Source organism: Stenella coeruleoalba (genome assembly GCF_951394435.1).
Source record: "Stenella coeruleoalba genome assembly, chromosome: 15".
Taxonomy (NCBI): domain Eukaryota; kingdom Metazoa; phylum Chordata; class Mammalia; order Artiodactyla; family Delphinidae; genus Stenella; species Stenella coeruleoalba.
This window is the reverse complement of record NC_137161.1, coordinates 236,134-261,650: the sequence shown is the minus strand read 5'-3', so window position 1 is coordinate 261,650 and position 25,517 is coordinate 236,134. Positions and strand designations below refer to the sequence as shown.

The 25,517-nt window shown below is 60.7% G+C and overlaps 1 protein-coding gene across 1 annotated transcript in view; it reads left to right on the top strand.

Moving 5' to 3' along the window:
- Nucleotides 1-25,517, top strand: part of MYT1 (myelin transcription factor 1) — a gene marked incomplete at its 3' end in the record, with an annotated part of 63,995 nt that overhangs the window by 17,522 nt on the left and 20,956 nt on the right. Inside the window, exons 2-10 of the mRNA XM_079945144.1 lie at nt 3,423-3,523; nt 11,382-11,436; nt 12,436-12,466; nt 17,709-17,771; nt 18,527-18,774; nt 20,175-20,939; nt 22,054-22,188; nt 22,635-22,725; nt 23,740-23,853. Coding sequence (XP_079801270.1) covers nt 3,423-3,523; nt 11,382-11,436; nt 12,436-12,466; nt 17,709-17,771; nt 18,527-18,774; nt 20,175-20,939; nt 22,054-22,188; nt 22,635-22,725; nt 23,740-23,853 — 1,603 coding nt within the window. The remainder of the gene's footprint in view (nt 1-3,422; nt 3,524-11,381; nt 11,437-12,435; nt 12,467-17,708; nt 17,772-18,526; nt 18,775-20,174; nt 20,940-22,053; nt 22,189-22,634; nt 22,726-23,739; nt 23,854-25,517) is intronic.

Here is a 25,517-nt window from a genome sequence, read left to right as displayed (position 1 = left end):
TAGGGCAGGTCAGCAAACATCTGAGAGGAAGATGGTCTACGGTTGCTTCTTCGAGGACACTTCGATTGGCTTTGGGAAGAAGGGCCTGACAAGCCCCGGGGGCAGAGGTGGGCTCAGCCAGGACGGGACAGAGCGGGGACAGAGGAAGGCGGGGGATCGGGGGCTGACAGGTCCTCCCGGGTGGGGGCCTGGAAGGGCCGAGAAGTGGGCTCCCTCTAAGCAGAGAGCCTCCTCCCTTGCTTGCCGGGTGGAAGGCCGATAGTGACAGCTCTTGGTTCCACAGGCAGGTCACAAGAGACGCACACTCTAGTGAAGACTCTGAAAGCATTTTGACAGGACTTTCTCTTGAGTCCACAGGGTCTCTACTGCCTTCGGAGCTAAACAGTCCACATGCCAAAGTGGCACGTGTTGGGGAGGCCTGATCTGACCCTGAACACTGGCGTCATCAGAAGAGGGACAGACCTGACTCTGGCCCCAGGAGGGCGATGCCAGTTGAGCTCCCAGGAGCCTCCCTGCCCTGTGGGCCCGAGTGTGGCTGTTAACAGGCCCTGGTTGCTTTTCTGAGCTTGTCTGTCAGCCGGAGTCCTGCCAAAGTGAGTTTGGGGCCTCTGTGGGGTCAGGCGCTGGGGCGACACGGAGCAGGCCATCCTGAAGAGAGGCCACGGCCAGGGCCAGCGGTTCCCAAGCGGCCTCTTTGTTCTGTGTGTCCCGGAGCGGGGCTTCAGATGAGCTCACTAGAGACCTGAGAGCCCAGGAAAAGGGCCGGTCTTGAGGAGAGCGCTCCCCACTTGTGACCCCGGGCAACGGAAGCAGGCCACCCTCACGCGGCCACTGTGCGCCGGGCGCTCGGGCTCCGATGGCTCTTCCTCCCGCCCTGTGGCTGGCGGCCGCGGTTTGGGCGTGTGTGGGTGTCAAGTGCTGCCTCTGTGGCAGCTGGGCTGCTGCAGCTCAGCGCGTCCACGCAGCGGAGGGCTTGTCTGCGGTGGGACGTAGGCGGGTCCCAGTGGGGGACCAAGGGGCCCTGGGTTATCTCCAAGCAAAGGAGAAGCACCATCACGCTTTACTGTGGTGGCTGTGGTTTGCTACCAGAACATTCCCGGGAAAAGGAAGGAATCGTGTCAATTACGGACCCACGTCGTGCGGTACTGGTCTCGGGGTGTGTGACCCCTGCAAGTTCCCTCCGCCTTCCGGGGCTGGTGCTGAAGGCATCACTGGGGTGCTGTTGTGAGGAGATGCTGGGCACCTGTTCTTTTTACTCTTTCCTCTTAAGCTTTACAGACCATAGTCTTTATTTTATTTTTATTTATATTTATTTATTGATTTATTTTTGGCTGCGTTGGGTCTTCGTTGCTGCGTGCGGGCTTTTCTCTAGTTTCAGTGAGATGGGGCTACTCTTCGTTGCGGTGCGCGGGCTTCTCATTGCGGTGGCTTCTCTTGTTGCGGAGCACGGGCTCTAGGCGCACGGGCTTCAGTAGTTGTGGCACATGGGCTCAGTAGTTGTGGCATACGGGCTTAGTTGCTCCGCGGCACATGGGATCTTCCCGGAGCAGGGCTCGAACCTGTGTCCCCTGTGTTGGCAGGTGGATTCTTAACCACTGCGCCACCAGGGAAGTCTGGGGTAGATGTTCTTAAGGTCCTCTCGGTGTGGCCTGAGCAGGCGTGGGGCACAGGGAATGCAGGTGAGGGGAGGGTTCCCCTCAACAGGGCTTCGCTCCAGGAGAGGGTGGCGAGGCCCAGTGAGCTGGTTCCCTCCCGTCACAGAGCACAGAGTCCCCCTGGCACAGACTCGCGCCCTTCACCTGCTGGGCTTCTCCAGGAAGCATGTGGGACCGAGAGCAGGAAGGCCTGGGAGGGAGGCTTCCAGGACACCTGCTGGGACGCCGAGGGGGAAGGACCCATCCTGCTCGCAGCAGCACAGATCTCAGGGTATGTCCTTCCCTCCAGCTGCCAGGGAGATATGCCCAGTTACCCAACTCATTCACATATGTCACCATGGTAAGAAATTCCCCTGGAGCCTCGCAAATCAGCCCAGGATGAGGGTACCTGCAACGTCTCCTCTGACGGGAGGTATGTGTGGAAAGGGAACCCCATCTGTGGCCAGGGGTCTCCCAGCCTCCACTGTCACTCTAGATGCAGAATTTCTACCACCCGTCTTCAAGTGCGATGCATACCCTGTGGCCAGGGCCGTTCTTGTCAACTCGCCTCCCCAGTTTCTTCCCTTCCATCGCCTTTTGAGGAGACTGTCTGCTCCCTCCTCACCACAGATGCTGTTTGCTGTCTCCTCCTCTGGGATCCGGGGCCCTGGGTGACTCCTCTCATAAGTTTGATTGGGTGGGGCTGGCTCCTCTTACCGTGCGCTGATGGCCATGGGGTAGCTGGCCCGAGATGATCGGTTTACACCTCTCTAGCGGAGTCCAGTCCTCAGGGGGGTCCCCTGCAGGTGACCCACAGCTCGGTGAGGGTGAGGCACACAGTTGGTGCCAAATTCTGGTGGTGTCACCCATTCCTTTGAAGATGGTGCACTAGGCCGTCTCCTTGACAACCAATCTGCTTCCCTCCTGTGCTACTGGAGGTCAGAGGAGGCCCTTTAATGGGTTGGAGACATTTCCAGACAGGAGGGCACTGTGGCCGGAGCACAGGGCTGAGCGGGGCAGGAGTGGTGGAATTACAGCAAAACGGCATTTGGGGATGCACATCAAAAACGTGAGGAAAGAAGGATGATGGGTGTTACAGCAGTGAGCCTGACCGGCCTTCAGCGGAACCCAAACTCACTTCCAAGGAGAAGCAGAGAGCAGGATGCAGGAATATTCATTTCCTGTTTTTATTGTTGGTTACTTCATGACCTTCCTTTGAAACGCTGTAGTTGTAGAAAGCTGGTTGTCATGGAAACAAGGGAGTGCCGTGCAAGGAGTAGGTACACGATGCATTTCTTTGTCCGGTCCAGCTGATGCCTATAGCCTCTGCTTTGACGTGTGAATTTATGTGAGGAATTAAATATTAACTAGAAGTATTGCCCTGGAGAGAGGCAGGAACACAGGGAGAGGAAAGATGCTGGGAAGCCGGGCAAAGGGGAGGCAAAGCGTTGGACCTCACCTGATTTGTGCCAGCCCCCTGGTCGGAGTGGCTGTTAGTGGAAATCCCCCCCCCCCCACTTTCTGACATGTTCCATAAAACAGTGCGAGAGCTGGGGCGATGGTGCAGGGGTGAGGGTGCTAGCAGCCTCTGAGGGCTGTCCGAAGCAGAGACCGATTTCCCCCCAAGCGCTCCTGTCCTGCATGCCTGAGATGGTCATGGCTTTCTGGTGGACTCCGGAAAACAAGGGTCGTATGGGTGCTGTGTACAAGAGTGGCCCAAGTGTCTCGATTTCTCCCCTCGAGCTGGCACGGCTGGCGTTCATTAGGTTTTCTTTTTCTGACTCTCAGAAAATGAGTTCCGGGGTGAGTTGCTGAGTCAGAGGTGGACGCACGGAGACAAGACCGACAACTGCAGGACCCCGAGACTCTTCCTGGGCGGACACGGCAAGGTGAGGTGCTTGGAGCGCAGCGCCCAACCTGGGGCCCCGGGTCCGGGCAAGGGTCCTTCTCACTCCTTGGCGTGGAGCGTGGAGGCGACTTCTGGTCTAGTCATTATCCGTCGAGATTAGGCCAAGAATAAGTGCAGGCTAGGACCATCCATGATCTTTAAAATGAAAGGAAGAAAAGTGCCTCTGAGTAGAGGAAAACCACAATGTGACAGCAGGTCCCGTATCTGCCAGGCCCCTGCTCTGGGGCCCGGTCCCGCCCGGGCTCCGCGGTGCACTTCAATACTTGCTCTTCTCCCCGCCGCTCGCTGGGCAGCCTTTGCTGCAGGGACTCCTGAGGTCTGCTGATCTGGGTGACTGCAATCCTCCCAAGTGGGGGCCTGCGGTGCCCTGCTCACACCTGCCTGGAGCTCGCTGGTGGAGGTGACTCAGGCACTCCCCCTCCACAGGGACGCTCCAGACCCAGATATCACGTGCGCTCACACCAAACCTCTCATTCTGGACGTGCTCACTCCCCATGCTGGGCTCTGGGTGAAGCCAGGTGCCCAGGCTCAGGTGACCCTCAGAGATGGAAGTGTGGGTGACGACGGGCTCGGTGGGCATCCCTTCCCAGATCTCAGATTCTGATCTCTCATATTCTTTGACACGTGGACGCTCTCCACCCAGGATCCAAGCCATGGCCCAGAGCATGGCCACGGAGAAGTGGCGGCCGGGGGACAGACAGGCAGGGCTGCGAAGTTTTAGGCGGCAACGTCATCTGAGGGGGCTTGCATTCTACTCTCGAAGCCCAGCGTTTTTCTTTTGAATCTGGTGACTGGACTGTACGTGGCATGGGTCTGCCCTAGCACCTCGTCAGGCACCTCCGCTCACACTCTTACTCCTGTGTGGTCATCTGTGCTCTGCTGAGCCGTGTTTGAGTTCAGCTCAGACAGTAATGCTGGCCCAGTCTTTATTTCAAGTTTTGTTATTTTGCTCATCATGGAATTTTTGCATTAATTTAGATGTTTTAAAATATTGCATTAAATTATTATTTAATTTGATCACTTAGTTTTGTTTCCCCCTTAAATCTGCACCTGACTGAATGCCGTACTCGCCTCACCCATCTGGCCCTGAGCGCTCAGGGATCACGTGACCAAGAAGCTACCTGGTTCGAGGCCAGGGGCTCTGGGTGCCGTGTCTTCACAGTGGCTGGCGTTGTGTAAGGGGCAGGTAGGAAGGCTGCAGTCACCCCGCGGCTCAGGTGTGATAAGCTTGGAGCGTGTGGGGCCTGCTGGGAACATGCCTGGTGGCCATGCTCAGCTTCTCCCCCAGCGCCGACTGTTTCACACCTGCTCCGTTAGGGTCATTTCCTCTAGTTTGGGCAGACAGGGCCAGAGTTACTGCTCTGAGCAGAGAAGCGAAGAAGAGTGAGCCAGAGAAGGAGGGACTATGGGGCTGGCGCCGGGGGCACCTTCTCACCGAGGAGGCCAAGAAGGGGTGGGGACACAAGAGGGCAGAGGGTGCACAATGGCAGGACTGGCCCGAGAAGGAGGCGGGGAGCTGGGGAGCTCGGCGCCCCGAGGGCACCCGGAGCAGAGCAGCCCTGTGTGTGGGGTGGTCGCAGCCGCCTCGGCCTCTGAGTTCAGCACCAGGCGTGTGGACAGCTCGGAGGTGGGTGTGGAAGGGGCTGGTAGACGAGATTAGGTGGTTGTGTGCTTCGTGGGAAGTGCTGGGCACCGGGCTTTTATTTTTTTTGATAAACTTAAGGAGGAAAGGAGCAGGTGTGGATGGTAGGACCTTAAAGCTCTTCTTGACCTTGAAGAAGGAAGCACTTGGGCCCCAGATCATGGGTGTTCAGTGGATGACCAGAGGTACGCAAGCCAGGAGCAGGGTGACTGCGGGGATGCCCAGCAGGGCCTCCCTCCTGCCACTGCAGGACGCACCTGACGAGGGGAGGAGGTGGCCCCAGCTGTGTCCTCTGACCTGCCTGCTTGGATGTGGCTAGATTTCTACCCCGAGGAGGTGGAAACTCCATTCCTGCTGAAGTTTTAGACAGATGGACCCAGGCATGGCTGCTGTATCAGGGTGTCTATTATATAGTTATAATTTTAATGTAGGGGTTGGAGTGAGCCATGACCCCACGCTTGGAGATGCCAGGAGAGCCCCTCCCAAGATGCGTGTTAAATAGTGCTCCATGGGGTGTCCTTTCTACAACCCGAGGAGAGGGCTGGTCTGTTCAGCTGCCAGTCGGCTGAACGATGGGTGGAGCGTCAGAGTTCTTCAGACACACAGTCAGACGTCCTCCGAGGGGGACACAGGCGTCACCGCCGGGAAGCAGGGGCGCTGTGACAGCTGTCAGGAGGCGCAGGGGTGCGTGTGTGTGGTTTGGCCTCAGCCGTCAGAGAATGGAGAGCAGGACGTGTGCTGAGGGTCCCGGAGACGGCAGGACTTCAGCACCTTCCAAGCAGGAGGCTGCTCTGGGGTCTGCCCTGCTGCGCTTGCGGGCTGGGCTGCTGGGATGGCTGGTGGGAGATGGAGCAAGGAGCGTACTTGAAAGCTGCTCGGAAATCCTTCGAGGGGGCGTCTCTCCAGAGGTAGGAGCGCGGGTTTGTCCCAACGCTCTGCTCCCAGGCTGTGTGCACGGTGAGGGAGTAAGACCAGCCCAGACCGTGCCCCTGCTCGGCCCTCCTCTCCCCACGTCACCCCTCCTTCTAGGCAGGCTGCCTGGTCCTGCGAGCCAGCAGACACTTCCCCTTCTTCGTCTGGGTCTTCCTGGAGGAAAAGGGACGCTATCACCCAAACAGTCTTGTGCATTTTAAAAAGTTGTCCTAAGTCCGTTCTAATCCCCAGCTTTGCACGCTGTTGCAACGCGTTCTAAGTAGAATGGGGCCCAGCCCGAGCTCCTGGACCTACTCCCGCAGCCCGGGGCCAGGGGGAGTCCTCTGTGGTCCCGGGGCCCTGGACTCTCCAGCAGCTCGGGGCTCTGGTCTCTGCTCTGATGGCTCCTGGCCACCTTCCCCAGCTCCAGGATCTCAGAGACGTTTCAGATCGTCCCAGTTTGTCTGTCCCTCTGCCTGTTTGTCTGACCTTACACGGTATGCCCCGAGCAGTCAAAGAGGTCTCTGCAGGGAGACACTGGCCTCAAAAACATGAATGATGGAGCTTATTTCAGATGGAGATGAGCAGGCCAGGGGGAGAGCGAGAGAGGGGGTGCAAAGAGGGAGGACGCAGGCCTGACCACTGAGAGGCGCTGGCCACCCAAGGGTGCACCTTCTCCACGGGGCGGGCGCCCCCGCCCCCTGAGGCCCTCTTCCCTGAATGTCCTCAGGTCTTCTCTGATCCACGGGGCCTCCCCACTCCCACCCAGGCTCCCACGGCTGAGCAGCCCCTTCCTCTTGAGCTCCCCCCCGACGCCCTGACATCTCCCCTTCTCTGCAGTGAGGGACCTGCTGCCTCGGGTCGCATAGTTGGTGCTACTCAGGCCAGGACAGCCCGCAGGGGCCGGAGTGTCAGGCGACGTCCACGGCTGCTCAGGGCCAGGCTCCAGCGTGGAGTCTGGTTTTCGTCTAGCCCTTAGCCATGGTGCAGAAGGGCAGGGACGTGGTATAGGGTGGAGAGGGGGGAAGCTCTTCAGCTGTGAAGGCCCTGGGAAGAACCAAGAAGGAAAGAGAATGAAAGAGAAACAGAGAGAGACAGAGAGAGTCAGAGAGACGGAGACAGGGACAGAGGGAGAGAGTCGGAGAGAGAGATTCAGAGAGACACAGAGAGACAGACAGACGGAGGGAGGATGACTGAGCCAGAAAGAGAAACGGGGGAGGCAGCCCTCCAGAAACCACCTGCAGGTCCCTGAACTGCTGGGTTCTGGGGGTAGAGTTGAAGGTCGCACGAAGCCCGTTGGACCTCTGACTGGACGTTCCTGGGGGAGAGTCCACCCTGTCCACTGTGTCACTGGCTGTGCGTCTGGATTCTGAGAGCCCTTCTCACAACCACAGCCTAAGAAGCTATTGGTTTCAAGGTTGCTCCGCACGTTTGCTCTCTTGGTCCCCGAGTTTGTAAACATCCAGCTCGGGGACCTCAGGTTTGGCAAGGGTGCCATGTGGAAGGGGCTGGTTTTGTAACAAGTCATTGTGAGAACCGTTTACATTTAAGAAGAGCTTACACGATTACCCTTGACTTTACTGAAAAATACAAAACAGAGCCAAGCATCGCCACCCCCGTGAGTGAGACCATCACGTGACACAACAAAGCAGGTTCAGAAGAAGGGCGAAGAGACGCTGGTTAAGAGATGTGGTCAGGGACTTCCCTGGTGGCACAGTGCTTAGGAATCCGCCTGCCAATGCAGGGGACATGGGTTCGAGCCCTGGTCCAGGAAGATCCCACATGCTTTGGAGCAACTAAGCCCGTGCGCCACAACTACTGAGCTGTACTCTAGAGCCCACGAGCCACAACTACTGAGCCCGCATGCCACAGCTACTGAATCTGTGCGCCTAGAGCCCGTGCTCCACAACAAGAGAAGCCACCGGGCTTCCCTGGTGGCGCAGTGGTTGAGAGTCCGCCTGCCGATGCAGGGGACACGGGTTCGTGCCCTGGTCTGGGAAGATCCCACATGCTGCGGAGCGGCTGGGCCTGTGAGCCATGGCCACTGAGCCTGTGCGTCCGGAGCCTGTGCTCCGCAACGGGAGAGGCCACAACAGTGAGAGGCCTGCATACTGCAAAAAAAACAGAAACAAAAACAAAAAGAGAAGCCACCACAATGAGAAGCCCACGCACCGCAACGAAAAGTAGCCCCCACTCACAGCAACCGGAGAAACGCCTGCGTGCAGCAACAAAGACCCAGTGCAGCCAAAAAATAAATAAATAAACAAACAAACAAGTAAATAATTAAAAAAAAGAGAGATGTGGCCAAATGGGGTGCGTTTGCATTTGTAAATTACTCTCCCATAGTTTTCCTGTTGAAGACAGAACGACTGAAATGTTAATTAGAGCGAAGAGCTGGTTCAGGGAGCCCAGGGCAGCCGCAAGACAGGCCGCTGGCGGCGGAAAGCAGTCGGCATCACAGAAGCAGCGTGGACCAGTTCTTGAGAGATCGCTAGCCCCACGGGGTGGGGGCGTTGAGGCCGGTAGGCCGGGATGGGGCCTTTCACCCTCCGGTGGGAGGTCACTCAACTCCGTGTGGGTCTTTCAGAAACAAACTTGACTGGTTTGTGCTCGGAACAAGGGAAGAAATTCAAAAATAAATTAATGAAAAATTGGGAAGTGTCTCCCTGTCTTGGCCTGTCTTGCTCTGGCGGGGGCAGAAGGCGGGGCGGCCGGCAGGCTGAGCAGGGCTGCCCATCCCCACGTGAGGCACCGGTGCTGAGGGCGGGAGGAGGCAGAGAACCACCCTCAGAGAAGGAAAGCAGTGAAAAGCCAGTGGCGCTGGCTCAGGAATCAAGGTTTCCCTGCTTGCCCGTCGGTGGCGGCACCCGGCTCTCAGAAGCTCATTCTCGTATTGAAGAGCTATAACCCTAGTTCTTCCTCCCGTAGTTCAGTTTGTCCCCTTTGCACATCAAAGCTCCGTGCACTGGAGAGAACTTCTCACTTATTGACCATTTGATGCAGGTAAATTGCAGATGGAAAGGTGCTTGGCAGAGTGAATGCCACAGCTGTCCGCTCTGCCGACAGGAGCTTGCAGTGTGCGGCAGCGCCCGCATGCATCCTGCAACCCTCTCTATTCTGTGCTCTGTGAATAATTTATCTTCAGGAAATCCAAATTGCCAAGGCACGCTTTAACCTAGCAGAATGCTCGCCAATTTCCTTGGGAAAACTGACAAAAAAAAAAAAAAAAAAAAGAGCTGTAGATTGCATTTCAGCCGAGAGCGGCCTGGCAATCAGACGCCGCGGCCCCTTTGTGCCACTGCATCGGAAGCCGCTGTGCTGGGCTCGGCGCAGACGACATTTGAAGGCTCATAAATGTGATGAAGTCCCTCTGACACCTGCTCCTCTCTTCGCTTTAAATGTGAGCCATCGGTCCACGGGGAGCGCTGCTTTAAAATAGGAATTACAGTAATTGTCTTCCGTGCTGTCGGGAGGCTGCAAGCACGCAGCTCTCAGCTCTACCGCCTGGAGTCGACGGCGGCATAAATTACCCCAGGTTGTGATTTCGTCCTTAACACAGCACACGAATCTCTGTGCGTTCGTGCTGCCCGGGTTGGGGGCTCGCTTTGCAAGTTCTAGCTTAATAGCAGGGGAGTTAATGGGAGGGGTCCCTTGTCTTTCTTCCTGAGCGGGACCTTAGCTGCTTGTCCTGTGCTGGCCTCTGGGGACTGAAGCCCCTTCCCTGGCTGCTCCTTTCCCACTGGCTGGCTTTGCTCTGATGGCCTCTTGGGGGCCTGGGAGGTGGGGCTGCTCCCTCCCCCGCCCCCCACAGGGCACACCTGCTGGGAAGAGGGCCCCTTCTATCTCCCACTCGCTCCAGCCCAGACCCAGCTGGGGATCCCGTGTGATGACCTGTGCTCCGGGGCGCCCCTACCCTCCCGGGGCTCTGCCTTGTTCCCTGGAAGGATGTGGGCAGCATCCCCCATGGAAGTGGGTCTGAGGCAGAGAATGCGGGACAGGAGCTGATGGGCTCAGGCAGGGTAGCCAGAGGACGTGCGGGGTCCCCATCCCCCTCGAGGGCCTCCACTCCCTCTCTCCTGGGGGAGTCAGCAACTCTGGGAGGGTGGCCTGTGTGTCGGGTCCAGGGGACGCCTCGACCTGCGCTCCTACCAGCTCTCACCCCCGTCTGCTTCCCGCCTCCAGAGCCAGCGCCGTGACCACGGGCCCTTGGCACGTGGCTGGTCAAACTCAGAGGGGCTGTGAGTCCAGGAGATGTGCAGGATTTCTAAGAGTCAGCACGAAACAAAATCCCGTTCATAACTTTTTCTATTGATGCTGTAGAAATGATAATGTTTTGGAGAGATCGGGCTGAGTAAAGTTTAGTATTAAAATCAATTTCACCCGCTTCTTTTTACACTTTTTTTTTTTTCTTTTTCGGTACGTGGGCCTCTTACTGTCGTGACCTCTCCCGTCGCGGAGCACAGGCTCCGGACGCGCAGGCTCAGCGGCCATGGCTCACGGGCCCAGCCGCTCTGCGGCACGTGGGATCCTCCCGGACCGGGGCATGAACCCGCGTCCCCTGCATTGGCAGGCAGACTCTCAACCACTGCGCCACCAGGGAAGCCCTCTTTTTACACTTTTAATTAGAAAAAGTTATTAGAAAAGTTTAAATGACGTGGATGACCTGCACTCTCTTCCACTGGGCAGCGGTGCCTGGAGGCCCCTGTGCTGCTGGAAGCACCCGCGCATTGGGGTGCCCATCTCACGTTGAGGATGATCAGGTCCCCAAGCTCAGGCTGCCCCCCTTGGCTGTCCGTGGGACAACGCACGGGGGACAGTGAAGCCCGCTCAGGTCCCAGGCACCTGTTTCTAACAAGACGACCCTCGAGTGCCGGGGTCACCAACTCCCAGGGGAAGCTGGGCTCTCAGCATGGCGGGGTCAGAGTCTGCGGTGGGTGGTGTCGCCAGGGGACCGTGTGTTACGACACCCCGACGTTAATGAAGGCTTGGTGGCTGCAGCTTCCTCCTCGGATGTGAGCCTGGGGGCGTCAGGAGGGCCCAGAGCAGGAGATGAGGGACACTATGGGGCCAGTGGTCTCCGCCCCGAAGCTCGAAGCTCGTACGCCTCACCTGCTGCTCGCGGGTTCGCAGGCCGTTCCTGCCACGTGAGCTCTTCCTTGTCTCCTGTGTCAGCTTCACAGGCCCCGGTGAAGCTTGAGACAGAAAATGCCTGGAGGTGATGCTGCAGACACAGGGGGTGGCTCTGCCGGCTTCCTGTTGACAGCGCAGTTGTTTTTACTTGCAGATGAGCTTAGAAAATGACGAGAAGAGAGCTCGTACGAGATCCAAGGCCCTCCGAGGTGAGTCCCCGCTCCCCTCCCAGCAGGGTCTGGCCAGGGCCGTCCACAGCCTGCCTCTGGCCAAGAGTCCCAGGTCCTCCCGCAGCAGTTGTCCTTAGGAGGACAGAATCCCGCAGCAGTGCCTCGCCCCTGGGACGCTCCTCCCCTAAGCCGGGCACCTGGTGGCCTCAGGCTTCCTCAGCCTCAGGGTGCATTTGAGGGCCACGGCCACTGGGGGGCTTTTGGCCCAGATGCACCTGCTGGGGAGGAGAGGAGGGGGCAGCCCCAGCGCAGCAGAGTGGGGAAAGCAAAACCTGGTTAGACCTGTTCTGTTTGGGAAGGAGAGGCCGCCAGCCTCGCATCACCAGCCTCTCTGCCTCCCAGATTAGTCTTGGCGCTGAGGGCACTGGGATGTTGCTGGGTTGAACTGGCACTGGGGTAGGGAGAGGGGCTGAGGCCCTGCTTGCTCTGCAGGGACCAAGTCCCGACACCCTGGCCAGCCTTGCCACCCCGACGCCACAGGGCACACACTGTTCCTGTGCGTGGGTGGCCCTCAAGGAGGGGCCAGACGCCCCGAGCTTCTCAAGTGTCTGCCAGTCAGACTAATGCAAGTTATTGTCCCAGTGGCCCCATCACTGAGGAACCAGGTGCTTGGGCCACCTGTTCTCCTCTCCGGCCAGCTTTATCCTCTGGGTCCTCTTTGCAGCCAGAAGATGACTGCTCCCTGAGATTAGAGAAAGAGATGCTGTCCCAGGGAGCCTGTCTTAGCTGGGGCCTCTGTCCGACTCTGCAAAACCAGCAGCCACGGGGCTGGGGGGGGGGGGGGCGGTGGTCTGACATGAGCACCGGCTTGGAGGACGCAGCTCCCTCTGCGAGACCCTGGAGGACATTCTAGGAGGGAAAAGCGGGGTTCAGGACGGGGTCGCCCCCGCCCTTCAGTCGCTTGTGCTGTGGAGACACACGTGCCTTTTCAGTTCTGCTTCCCACACGAGTTTCCCTGTTTCTCTTTCTCTCACTCAGCTCCCCCAGAGCCCACAGGTGCCGACCTCAGGTAAGAAAGGCTTCCTGCCCGCACCCAGCATGGTGCACGCCTGTGACCCCGTTCGTCCTAAATGTTGCACTGGGCGCCTGGAGTTGAGCAACCGCGCCCGGGCCCCTGCTTTCCCTAACGAGGCTCCTTTCTGCCTGGCCTGTGTGCATCCGTCCTCACCCTGCCTTGTCCTCTCCCGCCTTGTCCTGGCACCACCATGCAGCCAGCCTTGCACAGTGGCACAGATGTGCTCACACCTTGTCACCCCTGGGACATGACTGTCACCATGGTCCTCAGCCGGCAGCAAGGTGCTGTCTTAGTGGCTCCTCGGCCAGAGATGGGGGGACGGGCTGTCCCACGCCCGAGTCTTCCAGTGACTTGAGGGCAGCAGTGGCTTATGTACCGGCTGAGCTCTGTGACTTTGCAGATTCCAGGCCGGCCTCACAGGGACGGGCATCCTGAACAGGAGGGAGGACAGACACGTGGCAATTTCCTGGGTTGAAGCAGGAGGGGCCAGGCTTCCTCCCCAGAGGTCGACTTGCCCTCGCCTGCTGGCTTCCGTCCTGGGCTTGGCCAAAGCCCTTGTGTGTGTGTGGAGGGGAGGGGCTGGGGGAAGGCCAGAGAGAAAGCCACCCCAATGCTTACGGGCTGGGCTGCCCCAGCATCGCCCCACGTGGCCTTCGGACTGCAGGTCCTGTGGGCCTGGGCTCTTCCTGGGGCGTCCAGGGCCGGCCCAGGGGCCATCTTGCCCAGGCAGAGCTCCAGTGAATGGTGTCCAGTGAGTGGCAAGGAAAGCAGCCTCTCGCATCCCCCCTTTCCGGGCGAGGGGTAGGGCCAGTGCGTCTGGCTCAGAACACTGGAGACGGAAGGGAGGGCCCCCCGTGTGCCAGGTGGGCTCTGGGTGCCCCGTCTAATTTTTATAAGTTTCCTGTGAGATGGGGCCAGACTTGAACTGTGGCCAAGGTAACCTGCCTGAGGCTTGCTGGAGGGATGAAGGGGCTCCGAGCCCACCCTCCCGCCCCTGGAGCAGCTCTGGTGCTGAGTTCGCTGCGGTCCTGCTCTGCCTGTGCTGCGGGGTTGGGGGTGACGGCCACTCCCTGATGGACATTTCTGTGGGCTTCCAGGCTCGAGGATGGAGACAAACAGAGCTTTCTAGTTACTGAGGGTGGGTGCTGTTATTTCGTGCTCCCTGTGCCCCAGCCTGGAACAGCTCTCTCCACCTAATTGCACGGTTCCAGGGCATAAGCCACTTCTACGTTCTTAGGGGTGAAGATTCTCACTAGACAGTGAACACGCCTGGGGCTGGGACCATCTTATTCTTCACCAGATAGTGGTTGAGTGGATGGCTTCTTTTGCCAGTCAGGAAAATGAGAGGACCCCAGAACATCCCAGCATCTCTCCAACCTTTGAGGCTGTAACCTGGAGGCGGGAGGGGAAGCACGTGGGAGCGGTGCTCAGAGCCCCGCGCATGCGGCGAGCCCTGCAGCGGCTGCACAGTGCAGTCCGATCTCAGGGATTCTCATGGAAGCACTGGCGGCTGCTGGTGTTTCCCCGTTTGTGAAGTGGGGAAACTGAGGCTCGGAGGGTTAGAACTCACACAGCCGGAAGAGCTGAATCATACAGCCTCCTGCTCAAAGGCCAGTCCTGGTCACAGGACTGATCACAGGGTCACAGGGTGACCTGATCACAGGGTCACAGGGTGACTGGTCACAGGGTGAGGGGGGCACAGCAGACAAGCCAGGCCCCTGGAGTTGCATGGAGCACAGTGGCCAGCTCCCTGGAGGGTAGGGGCCTGCGGGTGGACCAGTGGAGGAGACCCCACGTGACGCTCAGAGGGGCCGCAGACCGCAGGGTGCAGAGCAGGTCTCCCGGGGGAGGTGCTGCTTCCCTTGGGCTATGTGACGTTCACCTGGGGACATCCTGGGGACATCCTGGGGACAACGAGGGAGAGGAGGCTGGGCACAGGACTTGAGTTTTGGGAACAGATGAAGTAATGGAGGAGACTGGAAAGGCAAACCCAGAGGGCTAGGTTTCTCTTGAAACTTTGAAGCAAAAATGACCCAGAATAGATGTATTTTGAAATATTCTGAGCGCGGACTTGACCAGTGTAAGTAGGGGGATTGTGTGGGCATCTGGAATTTGTGCAGCGTCATCGATCTCCTGGTCTCACCCTGTTTGCATGGTAATAGTGAGGCCCGCATGCAATCTGATGGGGAAACTGGGGAGAGATGCATTGACGTGTTCTAGCAACGATGTCCTCAGCAATTCTTCCCGTTGCTGAGAATCGATGCCTAGAGGAAAATCCACGTGGAATGTGCCACTCACGCCTGAGTTCACAACCGTTTGTTGGCCACGAACCAGCCGTGGGGCACGCTCCCTGAGGCTCTGTGATCGTGCGCTCACCCCGCGGGAAGGGGCAGGTGCCGCAAGCCCGACCCCTGCCCCCAGCACTTGGGGGGCTGTGGTTGGTCCCGCGGGGCCTTCGCAGTGGGTGCCAGCACAGGCAGAGCGACCCCGGAGCAGACTTGCCGCTGGGATGTCAAAGGAACCCCTTCGGAATCACTTGACGGGAGGACGGGTCACAGGGAAGCTGTACCCGCAGGACTCACTCTGTGGACGAGGGACTTGCACCCTGTGGACCCAGAATCTGTGGCCCACTGCCCCCAGCGGCCCTTTCCCCATCGCAAGCAGAGACTCCGGGAGCCGCTTGCCGGCGAGTGGCGGTTGCTAGGAAACGAGCTGAGGAGCTGGTGGGCCTGGACCAAGCAGGACTCTCAGCTGCCTCCTCCCACCCGGAGCCCCTTCAGCTCTTGCTCTGACTTGAAGCCGAGTCCCTGAGAGAAAACAAGCGGCTCTGGTGGCCTTTCCCTTTGCGCAGTGAAGAGCCAGCAGACTCCCCCTCCACCCCGCCCCCGCTCTACATGGGGCCCATCTGCTGTCCACGCTGCGGGAGGCGGCTTATGCAGGGAAGGGAAGGGGGTGGGTGGACCCCTCTTGGGGCATCCTTGGGGCGTCTCCCAGTCCCGGGAAGGATGCCCGTCTGCCACGCCCACGCCCCAGTCCGCAGCCCGCCTGTCCTCACCTGAGGGCCTCCTCTTGAGCCACTGGCCAGCTCCTGCCAAGGCGACAGAAGGGAGTGGGGAGCCCTCTACCTGCCTCCGCGGGGCCGGAGGGAAGCCAGTCGCTTCCAGGGGCTCCCACTGGGGCACGGCTCCTCCCGGCCTCCGCCATGGCCTGAGAGCTGCTGTTTATGTCCAGATCCTCAGATCCCTCCGAGCCATCGCCAGGACCCCTCTCAGGCTGACGGCAGGCAGGCCCTCTGCCCACCTCCCTGTCTCTGCCACACTCAGGCCCATGCTGTGGAATCGGGGGAGGGCTTGGCCGGGTCTCCCTCTTCCTCCATGCTGGCGAGGGGCTCCAGAGGCCTGGAACCAGAGCTGGTGCCTCACCCTGCCCTCCGGCCCCGAGCACACAGAGGGCATCCTACCAGCCCTGGGGGTGCCCATGGGGTGACCTGCTGGCACTGAGCCCCTGGGGCTTGCTTTCCGCGGGTACTCTCTGTGCTGGCACGTGGGGAGGAGGGGGCCTCCAGGTTCCTCTCCCCGAGGGGCCCTTGGCAGCTCTGCGCATGCCTGGCCCGCTGCCCTTGGAGGGCCGGCCCTCAGGGCTGGAGGCCAGGTGCTTCTGAACTGGTGGGCGGAGGTGTGCTCGGAGCAGGTGACGTGTTTGGGGGCAGTGCCAGTGCCGCAGCAGCTGGCACCTAATTGCCTGACTGACTCAGTGATTAATCGACTAATTGGGACCTCAGCTTCAAATCCCCAATAACAAGGAGCTTTTGTGAAGAGTCTCAAAGCTAGTTCTTGAGAAAGTGACAGCAAGTGTGGGGCATAGATTTCAGTGAGAGGCCTCGGGCAGCAGCAAGTCCTGTCTGTCTGGAAAGGAAACCCACACAAAGTTCGCATGTTCCCCCCCCATCCTCCCCCTTCCTCTCCCTCTCTCCTTTCCTCTCTTCTTTTAAACACCAGGAGATGAGCCACGGTGGCCTCATCATGGGGGGCTGCAGGGTGCGTCCCCTTCAGAGACCCCGGCTCCCGCAAGGGCCACCGTTGCGCTGGGGGGCGCGACCCTGCCTCCACGGACTGTTCTGTTTCTTGCTGATCCATCAGCGAGTGTGGACCCCACAGTCCTCTGTAGTCAGGTCCGTGATCGATCAGATTAGACACAACAGTGTGTCTGGACAGAGGTCCAGAGTGGGGCCCCTTTGTGAACCTCAGGAGCTCACAGCCTTCCTTCCCAGGCTCTGGGAGAGCCTGCTCGGAGGTGGGGGGCTCAGACCCTTCTTGGATGGGGACACCCTGGGTGATACCTCCCGGGAGGAGCTCGGGCTCCCCCTGTTCCCACCACGGGTTCTCCGTCTCAAAAGCCCACAGGACCCTGACCTCAAGCCCCACACAGGCCCCTTGCTGCCCTGGGGAGCTGACTGCTGGGGAGGTGGGTTGGGTGGTCTGTGCCTGTGACTGGAAGTTTCCAGAGCTTCCCACCGTCTGGTTCTGTGGGGAGGCAGATGATGGTGAAGGGAGAGGAACCCCTGGAACTGTAAGAGGCCAGGCCTCGCCCCACCGAGGTCTCCCGCAGCTCCTGGGTCATCGGCCCTCCTGGCTTCACCGCCCTTCACGGGGAGCTGGGATCACACCAGGCGGCAGGTTCTGGAGCGGGGTCTTTGCTGCCACCCGCAGCCGGGGTCCTGTGGCCTGGGTCAAAGCTGCACCTTTGCAGAGTTGCTCCTGCCGGGGGCGTCGGCTGTGTACCGGCGAGGGGCCCGCCGGGCAGGGCCTCGCAGCATCTCGAAGGCCCTGGAGGATCCCCGTGTTTGTGCTTCGCCCTTGGGCCAGCTGCAGGTGCTGCTCTGGGGGCGCCCTGGAGCTTCCTTGTTCCCAGCCCCCTGGAAGCCTGGTGGTGGTTTGCCTGCAGTGGGAAAGACTCACCGTGGAAAAAGGAAGTCGTCCAGCCTTGCTTTCACACGCACAGATCTTTAATTAAACACTCTTATAACATTGTGATGCGCCATTCATTTATATAAACGGGGGTGAGTTATTTCATTAATTTTTCGCAAACTGCAAGCAGCCATTCTGAGATGAACTGTTTGGAGACAATCTTCTGCTTCCCCGGGTGAGGGTCTGGGGTGGGCCCCGAGATTCGGACCCTCTCCCCATGCCCCACGGGGCCCGCCCCCAGGTGACCACCCCTGCTTGTCTCCCCCCAGCTGTCCCACTCCCGGATGCACGGGCTCGGGACATATCCGGGGCAAGTACTCCAGGCACCGAAGGTAAGGAGGCTGGAGGGCCCTCGGCAGGGTTCCTGGGAAAGAGGTTGGGCTGCTGGGGGTTGGAGCTCCTCTGCTGCTCGGGACCCTTTGTGGGTCTAGAACCTTCCACCCCTGCTCTTGGCTGCCGAGCTGCGGTGGCCTCCCACGTGACCCTCTCGCTGGGAGGCCGAGCGCGGCTGTGGCGTGCCTTTCCGGTGTCTCCCCTTTGGGGCTGCTGTGAGGCCGGAGGAGTCTGTGCGGGAGAGCCCAGAGCAGAGCCGGCACACGCTGGGCGGCTCTTCTCACTGCTGTCATCTGGGGGTCTGCTGGGCCTCAGGGGCCCCCGACTGCGGTGCCAGGCTCAGGAGGTGGGTGAGGGTGTGAAGGGTCTGGAGGTGAAGGAGGAAGGGCCTGGGCACTCCCGACAACCTGCCTGGGGGGCGGTGGGCACGGAGCAGAGCAGCCTGGGCCGCCGCCCCCACCCCCGGCCCTGGCCATCCCAGGGGGGATGACTGTGGCGTGGACAGGGCCGTTGAGATTAGGCCTTCCCAGAGAAGCAGGAAGTGAAATTTAAAGCACAATCAGGGCCTTTTTAATGCGGACAATTACTGTAAAATTTTGAACACATCAACCTGCCAGTCTTGAGTTTGGGGCTTTGGCGGAGGGGTGGTGATGAGATGCAAAGAGAAATTTTCAGGACAGGGATAGCGCTGCAGAGGGTGAAGGCCGGGGGCCCGGGAGGTGCTGACAGGGTGGCCCGGCCTCCTCCCTCCCAGTTTACTGAGCTGCCCTCTGGCCAAGAAGAGGAAGCTGGGGGGCGCCGAGGCCGAGCACCTGGGGTCCAAGCGGAAGGCGCACCCCCTGAAGCTGGCTCTGGACGAGGGCTACGGCGTGGACAGCGACAGCAGCGAGGATGCCGAGGTGAAGGGCGCCTCTGTTTCTGATGAATCGGAAGGAACTGCGGAGGAGGACGAGGCTGAGGCGTCAGGACAGGAGGAGATTCATCGCCCCGAGCCAGCTGAAGGTGCTTTGTTGCTCTTTCTCCCCTGAATAAAGGCGCTTAGTGTGGGCCCGGAGAATCGCAGCCTGTGAGCAGGCGGGGCTCCCGCGAGCGAGGAAGCCCTGCTGAGAACAAGCGCCTCTTGTCTGACGTTTGCAAGGCTTCCTGGGGAGGGGCTGGCGCTTGGGGCTCGGGGGGCCCAGAGGCTCATCTGTATGTGAGCATTGTGGACCTGGATGTGTGTCTGTGTGTGTGAGAGGCGGTCGGACAGATGCATGTGGCTGTGCGTCTGTGTGGCGGGGTCTCAGATAGACCCGCCCCACTTGGCCTCAGGAGAGCCACCTGCAGGAGGGGCAAGGGGCCTGCTTGGCATCAGGGGAGCTGGGCGGGGCCCCCAGCCCTCGGCAAACACTAGTGCGGAGGTGGGACACGTCCATGTCCCGAGTCCCTGGCTGACTATAGGGTCCTGGGGATGTGGCTGAGGCCCGAGGCCCCAACCCCGCGACACCTCCAAGCTTCTGGTGCTCTCGGCTCTCAGGGCCTGAGGTGGATTTTTATTCATTTTGGAGCCACTCCAGGGAGGGTCCTCATACCCGCCTCCCTCCTGGCGACCCGGCTCTGCCTGAGAGGGTGCAGGGCCAGGGGACTCTCGCTTGCTGGGTTTCTTATAAAGGAGGGAGTCTGGCGCTCAGGCATCGGCCCTGGCTTGGCCCCTCCTAGAGTGGGAGGACGTGGGCTGGCTGCTGAGCCCTGGGGGGTGCTCCTTGTTGATCCCAGGGGGCCTGGGTGTGGTGAGCACCCACTGCGTCTTAGCCGTGGCAATTAAAAGCCTTAAACTTTAAAAACAGCTTTTGCTGTTTATCAGTTATGAAACAATTTTTAAAAGTTGGATCCATTCTTTTTTTCTTGTGGTACGCGGGGCCTCTCACTGCCGTGGCCTCTCCCGTTGCGGAGCACAGGCTCTGGATGCACAGGCTCAGCGGCCATGGCTCACGGGCCCAGCCGCTCTGCGGCACGTGGGATCTTCCCGGACCGGGGCACGAACCCGTGTCCCCTGCATCGGCAGGCGGACTCCCAACCACTGCGCCACCGGGGAAGCCCTGATCCATTCTTTAAGCTCCATTTTATGAAATGTAGATTCGCCTGATATAAGGAAGTACACATGACAGGGAGGACCGTTAATCAAAAGTATCAGAGTAATTCTCAGCTTCAAATTACTGCGGTGGTTTCTTCTTCCACCTCCCGACATAAGTTTACTGTGATCTCCAGATCCGGGCAGAGGGGCTGACAAAAACGGCCACCCCGAGCCCATTTCTGGGGGTTTGATGTTGCCCGGCGGCAGTGGGGCAGGCTGGAGGAGCCCCGCCTGGAGACCTGTCCTCTATTCCCCGTGTGCCTCCCACGCAGTTTCTGATTTTGTGCAGGGAGGAGCCCCATCAAGGCCCGTTTCGGATCCAATCCCATCAGCAGCCTCACGGGCTCCTCCAAGGGCAGCTACAGCAGCTATCAGGAGATCATTGCAACTTCTCTCCTAAATTTGGGCCAAATCGCCGAAGAGACACTGGTCGGGGAAGACTCGGGCCAGGGGGCCAAGCGGGGCGCCGGCATCGTGCGCCTGGTGCGGGAGGAGGCTGAGGAAGGAGCCACCAGTGGTGCGGGGGAGAAGGGTGTCTTCGTCCAGCCGGAGGACGCAGAGGAAGCGATCGAAGCTACCAGGGAGCGCTCCCAGGAGCTGTGTCCCCAGTCCCTGGAGGGTGTGGCCAGCGAGGAGTCCAGCAAGCAGAGGGTGGCCCTGGGCACTGAGCGGGGGGATGCCCCGCCTGACGCGATCTGCCAGGAGCAGGCCCCCCCCGCCCCCCGCCCGGAGGCCTCTGAGCCCCGACGCCCGGCGCCGCCCAGCCCCAGGCCCGCGTACTCCGTCCTCGTGGAAGTGCGCTCTGATGACAACGGCAAGGACGAGGACTCGAGGTCCCAGAAGTCCACAGTCACGGACGAGTCGGAGATGTACGACATGATGACCCGCGGGAACCTGGGCCTCCTGGAGCAGGCCATCGCCCTGAAGGCCGAGCAGGTGCGGGCCGTCCGTGAGCCGGGATGCCCACCCGCCGAGCAAGGCCCGCTGGGCCCGGGCGAGCCGGGGAAGGCGGCAAGGCCCCTGGACGCCGCCCGGAAGAGCTACTGCAGCAAAGGTAGGCTGGGCACCTGGGCACCTGGCCCTGCCCCGCCCCCTCCCGGGGGTGCGCAGTCCCGGACCCATGGGCGAGTCCTGAGGTCTTTACGGGCTGGGGGGCACGGGCGGGGGGAGGTGGTGTGGGCCAGACAGAAGCGGCCTGTGGTCGGTGAGGCAGGTGGCCAGGCTGGGAGCACTGAGCAGTGCAGAGCAGGCCCGAGCCACGGAGGACAGTGGGACTGGTTCTCAGGGACCGACTGACGCTGAGGTGCAGACGCCGTACGAGCCCTGGACAGAGAGGCCGGCGGCAGCGAGCGCAGGAAGGCGGTGCCCGGGAGAGGCTTGTGAGCCCCGTAGGGTGCCCCTGCCTGCCCGGTGGTCTGAGGACAACTTCCTCCCGTTTAAACCACACACACAGAACCCGCCAGGGCCCTGCGCTCCCTGGGGTGGGCTTTCTGAGGATGGTCTGTGAATTCTGCATTGTGGCTTCCCTACCAAAGGGGACGGATGGCTCCTCTGGAAGTTTCCCTGGGACACTGGCTATGCTCTGGGGACCGTGTGTGTCCTGAGAGGCACTCCCTTCTGCCCCACACTGACAGTGGCCTCTCTGGGCCTGCAGAGGCTCTACGAGGTCAGTAACTGAGATTTGGGGTCAAATTTCTGCCCAGGCCTTTATTAGCTGCTCTGGGTAAGTGACTCAGCCCCGCGGTCCCCATTACTGTCAAATACAAAGGACGTGTCCTGGCAGAGACCTTGTCACACGGCTTTACCTCTCTGTGCGGAGGCCTGGCCCCCAGCCCGAAGCCAGTGGCCCTCGCATGACATTAGCCGGACAGGGCAGAGGGTGGCAGCCGCCATCCGGGGGGGTCCCCCCTAAAGCCCTGCGGGTCCCGCTGTTTGTGGCTTGCCGCAAGCTGTGGGGAGCTTTTCCACGCGGACGGCCAGCGTGGACGGCCTCTCCAGGGTCCCCGTGCTGTCCAGTCACGGTCCCTCTTGGGCTCTTGGGCAGTCTGGTCACTCTCCTCTCTGGACAGCCAGAGTGAAGGATGGTGAGCTGCCCTGCCGCCTCCCTGCTCACCACCTCCCGCCCAGCTTCCCGGCTGCCCTCTGACGGATAGGCCTTGTGTGTTTAGATCCCTCCAGAGCTGAGAAGCGTGAGATCAAGTGTCCGACACCAGGCTGCGACGGCACCGGCCACGTCACTGGGCTGTACCCGCACCACCGCAGCCTGTCTGGCTGCCCCCACAAGGACAGGATCCCCCCGGAGAGTGAGTAGCTCTGGTGTTTGGATGGTGTCCACATAGAGGAGTGGCCACCCAGGACCCTGTCCCTCTGGACTGGCACGTCCAGAAGCCCAAACTTGGGCCCTACAAGCGTGGCGACATGGAGCACGCCCAGTTATTCACCTTGAGATGGCAGCCTGGGTCAGGGCCCCTGGAAACCGGCCACAGACACGGGCACACGGCGGGGAGGCCGGGCCCTGGACCGGGGGAGGGGCCGCCGTCTGTGTTCTGAGGGCTCAGGAGAAAAGCCGTCCTTGCTTCTAGGCGAGGGGCAGCGATCGTGACCATTAAGTTTGTAAGGTTTCTGCCTCAGGGAGGCCAGGGTCACCGTGAGAGGGGGCGGGCGTGGCCTGACTGAGCGGGGACTGGGGCTCCTGCACCCTCCGCGCTGGTGGTGCTCACCGGCCCCCCCCCCCGACGTTGTCTTGCAGTATTGGCCATGCATGAGAACGTGCTCAAGTGCCCCACTCCTGGCTGCACAGGCCAGGGCCACGTGAATAGCAACCGTAACACGCACAGAAGGTACGGGGCTGGGCTGGGAATGGTGAGGGCCACGGAGGGGGGTGCCTCAGTGCACGCCCCAGCCTGGGACGCGGTCTCCCTGTGTGCTGCCCTTTGGGGTGAGTGCACGGTCAGGGCAGACCTTTGGCGGGAGCAGAGCAGCACCTGGAGGGGTGGTCACCTGTGCCACTGTGAGTGGGGGTCCCGAGAGACCAGAGGATGCGCGCAGCGCAGGGAGGCCTGCAGCCTGTGGGGAGAGCCAGGTAGAGACCCTGTCCCGCTGAGAGTCGGGAAACCTCTGGACACTAGCTTGTGCTCAAGGCAGAACCTCGGCAGCCGGGGCCGAGCCTGGCTGCTCCGTAGGGGAGCTGAGCGCCTGGTGGTTGGGATGTCTGCCCGGCTTCTGGTGAGAGGTCGCCCCGCCCTCGCCCCGAGCCACGCGTAGCTGCAGCCGTGGCGGGGCGTGAAGTGGTTCCGGCAAGTGACACTCGCTGGAACGACTGGCCAGCGTTTCTGAGGCTAAATTCCCCAGCACCGCTGGGACGATGTCGCCTCTCCTGGCTGATCGCACTTTCTCAGTTCTGACAGTGGAAGCTGCACCCGTGGCGTCTCGGGTTGGGTGCTTTCCTGGGCAGGACCTGTGCCCTCCTCGTGTGACCCTGGTAGACCATGTCCTCCAGGGTCAGCACCCAGCCTGTGGCCCGTGGGCTGATAGACTGTGAGCAGCTCTGGCTGGTGGTGAGGGGAGAGGAGGGAGGTGAGGGGTGGCCCGGGCCCCGCAGCCACCCGGAGGGGGTGCCTTTGCTCAGAGCCTTGAAGAACTTCCGGGTGCGTTTTGTCTCTGTGTCATTGGCTTAGAATTTCCAGAAACAAGCTGGCTCAGCAGCAGGTGCTTTGAGGGCTTGAGGACAGACCTGGGGAAAGGCCCCTCTATAGGCAAGGCAGCCTTCCCTGAGCTCCTGCTGACGCCTGGCTCCCGGCTCGGACGGGTGGGGCCTGGAGGAGGGCTCAGCTGTCCTCCTGTCCTTTCTCTAGTTTGTCTGGGTGTCCCATTGCTGCTGCCGAAAAATTAGCCAAATCTCATGAGAAGCAACAGCCACCGACGGGAGACCCTTCCAAGAATAGCTCCAGTTCGGATCGGATCCTCAGGTGAGTGAAATGAGTCGCAGACCGGGAGGCGTGTTTTCGACCCCGGGTCCGTGTGCCTGACGTGCAGTGAGGCCAAGCTCAGAGTCTGGAGCGGAGAAGGTTTGTTACAAGAGCCGAGCCAGGAGGACAGGCGGCTCGCGCTCCGAAGACTCGACTCCCCGGTGGCTGTCAGGCAGGGTCTTTACGGCCAGCGTGAGGGGAGAGGGTCCAGGATGGGTGATCAGCTCGTGGACCCTCTTCTGATCAGCTGATGGTGAGGGCATCTCAGCCTTGCGGTTCCAGGCAGTCTGGGGTCCACGTGCTTGCGGTCAGCATGTCATCACCATCCTCCACCGGGCGGGGGTCTTAGTTTCTGCAGAATGACTCAGAGATGCGTGTCAGATTGTTCCCTCTGTCTCTTCAGGAGGAACGAGGAGCCCTGTGACTCCGTTGTCCTATTAACTGACTGAACCTGCTCTTTGGAACTGGGTGGGAAGGCCTAGGGGGCTTCAAGACTGTTGTTGTTTTTCCTACAAACAAGAATCAGGGACGCGCAGGGGCTTTTTTACCCAGGAAGGCCCTGCAGGGTCCTGCTAGGCTTCACGGCTGCCTCCGCACGTGCCCAGGGGGCTTCTCGCCTCTCCGCCGCTGCGTGTGCGTGTCCACGCTCGTGTGTATGTGTCTCCCAGGGGGGACTGGGAGGGTGGTTTCGTGGCCCCGACACCCGCACGGCTGCCGCTGCCTCGCTGTCCCCGAGGGCGTCTGATGTCACCGCCTGGGATTGTTCAGGGATTTGTTCGTGGAGTCGCTGGTCCTGTTTGGAGAGAGTGGGTTGCACCAGCCCAGGACCCCTGCTGTCTAGGGAGCCCTGGGAGCTGCTCACCCCAGGACAGACCCTGAACTGGGGAGCGGGGTGGGTGCCAGTGGCACCCTCCGGAGTGCCGCTCCCCGTGACCCTTGAGGTGCTGTGTGTTTAGGTGCATTTGCACACGTGTGAGTGTGTGTGCACCCGTGTGTGCGTGCAGACACGGCTCATCAATGAGGGGGCTTCTGAAAGACCCTTCAGAGCGAGTCTGCTTGGTGTGAACCCACCCGCAGGCCCCTGTAGGTGCCACGAACAAGGCCAGAGGCTGAGGAGCTTTCCCAAGGCCACACGCTCCCCGGCAGCCTGCCTTCAGAATCGCCTCCCAGTGGGACCGGTTCTCTGGCGCCCACCGTGCTGGGCGACTCTCCCTCACCCCCGTGTCCTTGCTCAGCGGACTCCCTGCTCCCTCATCTCCGAGGAGCTAGAACTGACAGATCGTCCCGTCGAGACTCTCTGTTCCACGTCTGTCTCCCAAAGGAGAGTGTGGGAGACCAGGGCCACCGTCCCCTGCACAGGCCCGGCGTCCAGCAGTCACGAGCATGGGCGACGGCACAGACCATGGTCTGGAGGTGGGCGGGCCACCTCCGTCACCCAGCTGTCCCTTCCCTGGCATGTGCCGGGCAGAGCCTCTGCCTGAGCAGCGTGGCCTCCCACCTTGGCCTCAGGGTCACGTGCAAGTGGTCTCCGGGCTGGGCCTCGCCCTCCCGCACTGGGGAGCCCTTTCAGCCCCGCCCTTGGGGCGCCCTGCACTCCAGTTGGCTTCTTTCAAGCGGGTGGCGCTCAGGGTGGTGGAAACTGCTTCTTTCCTCCATCTTGTTCC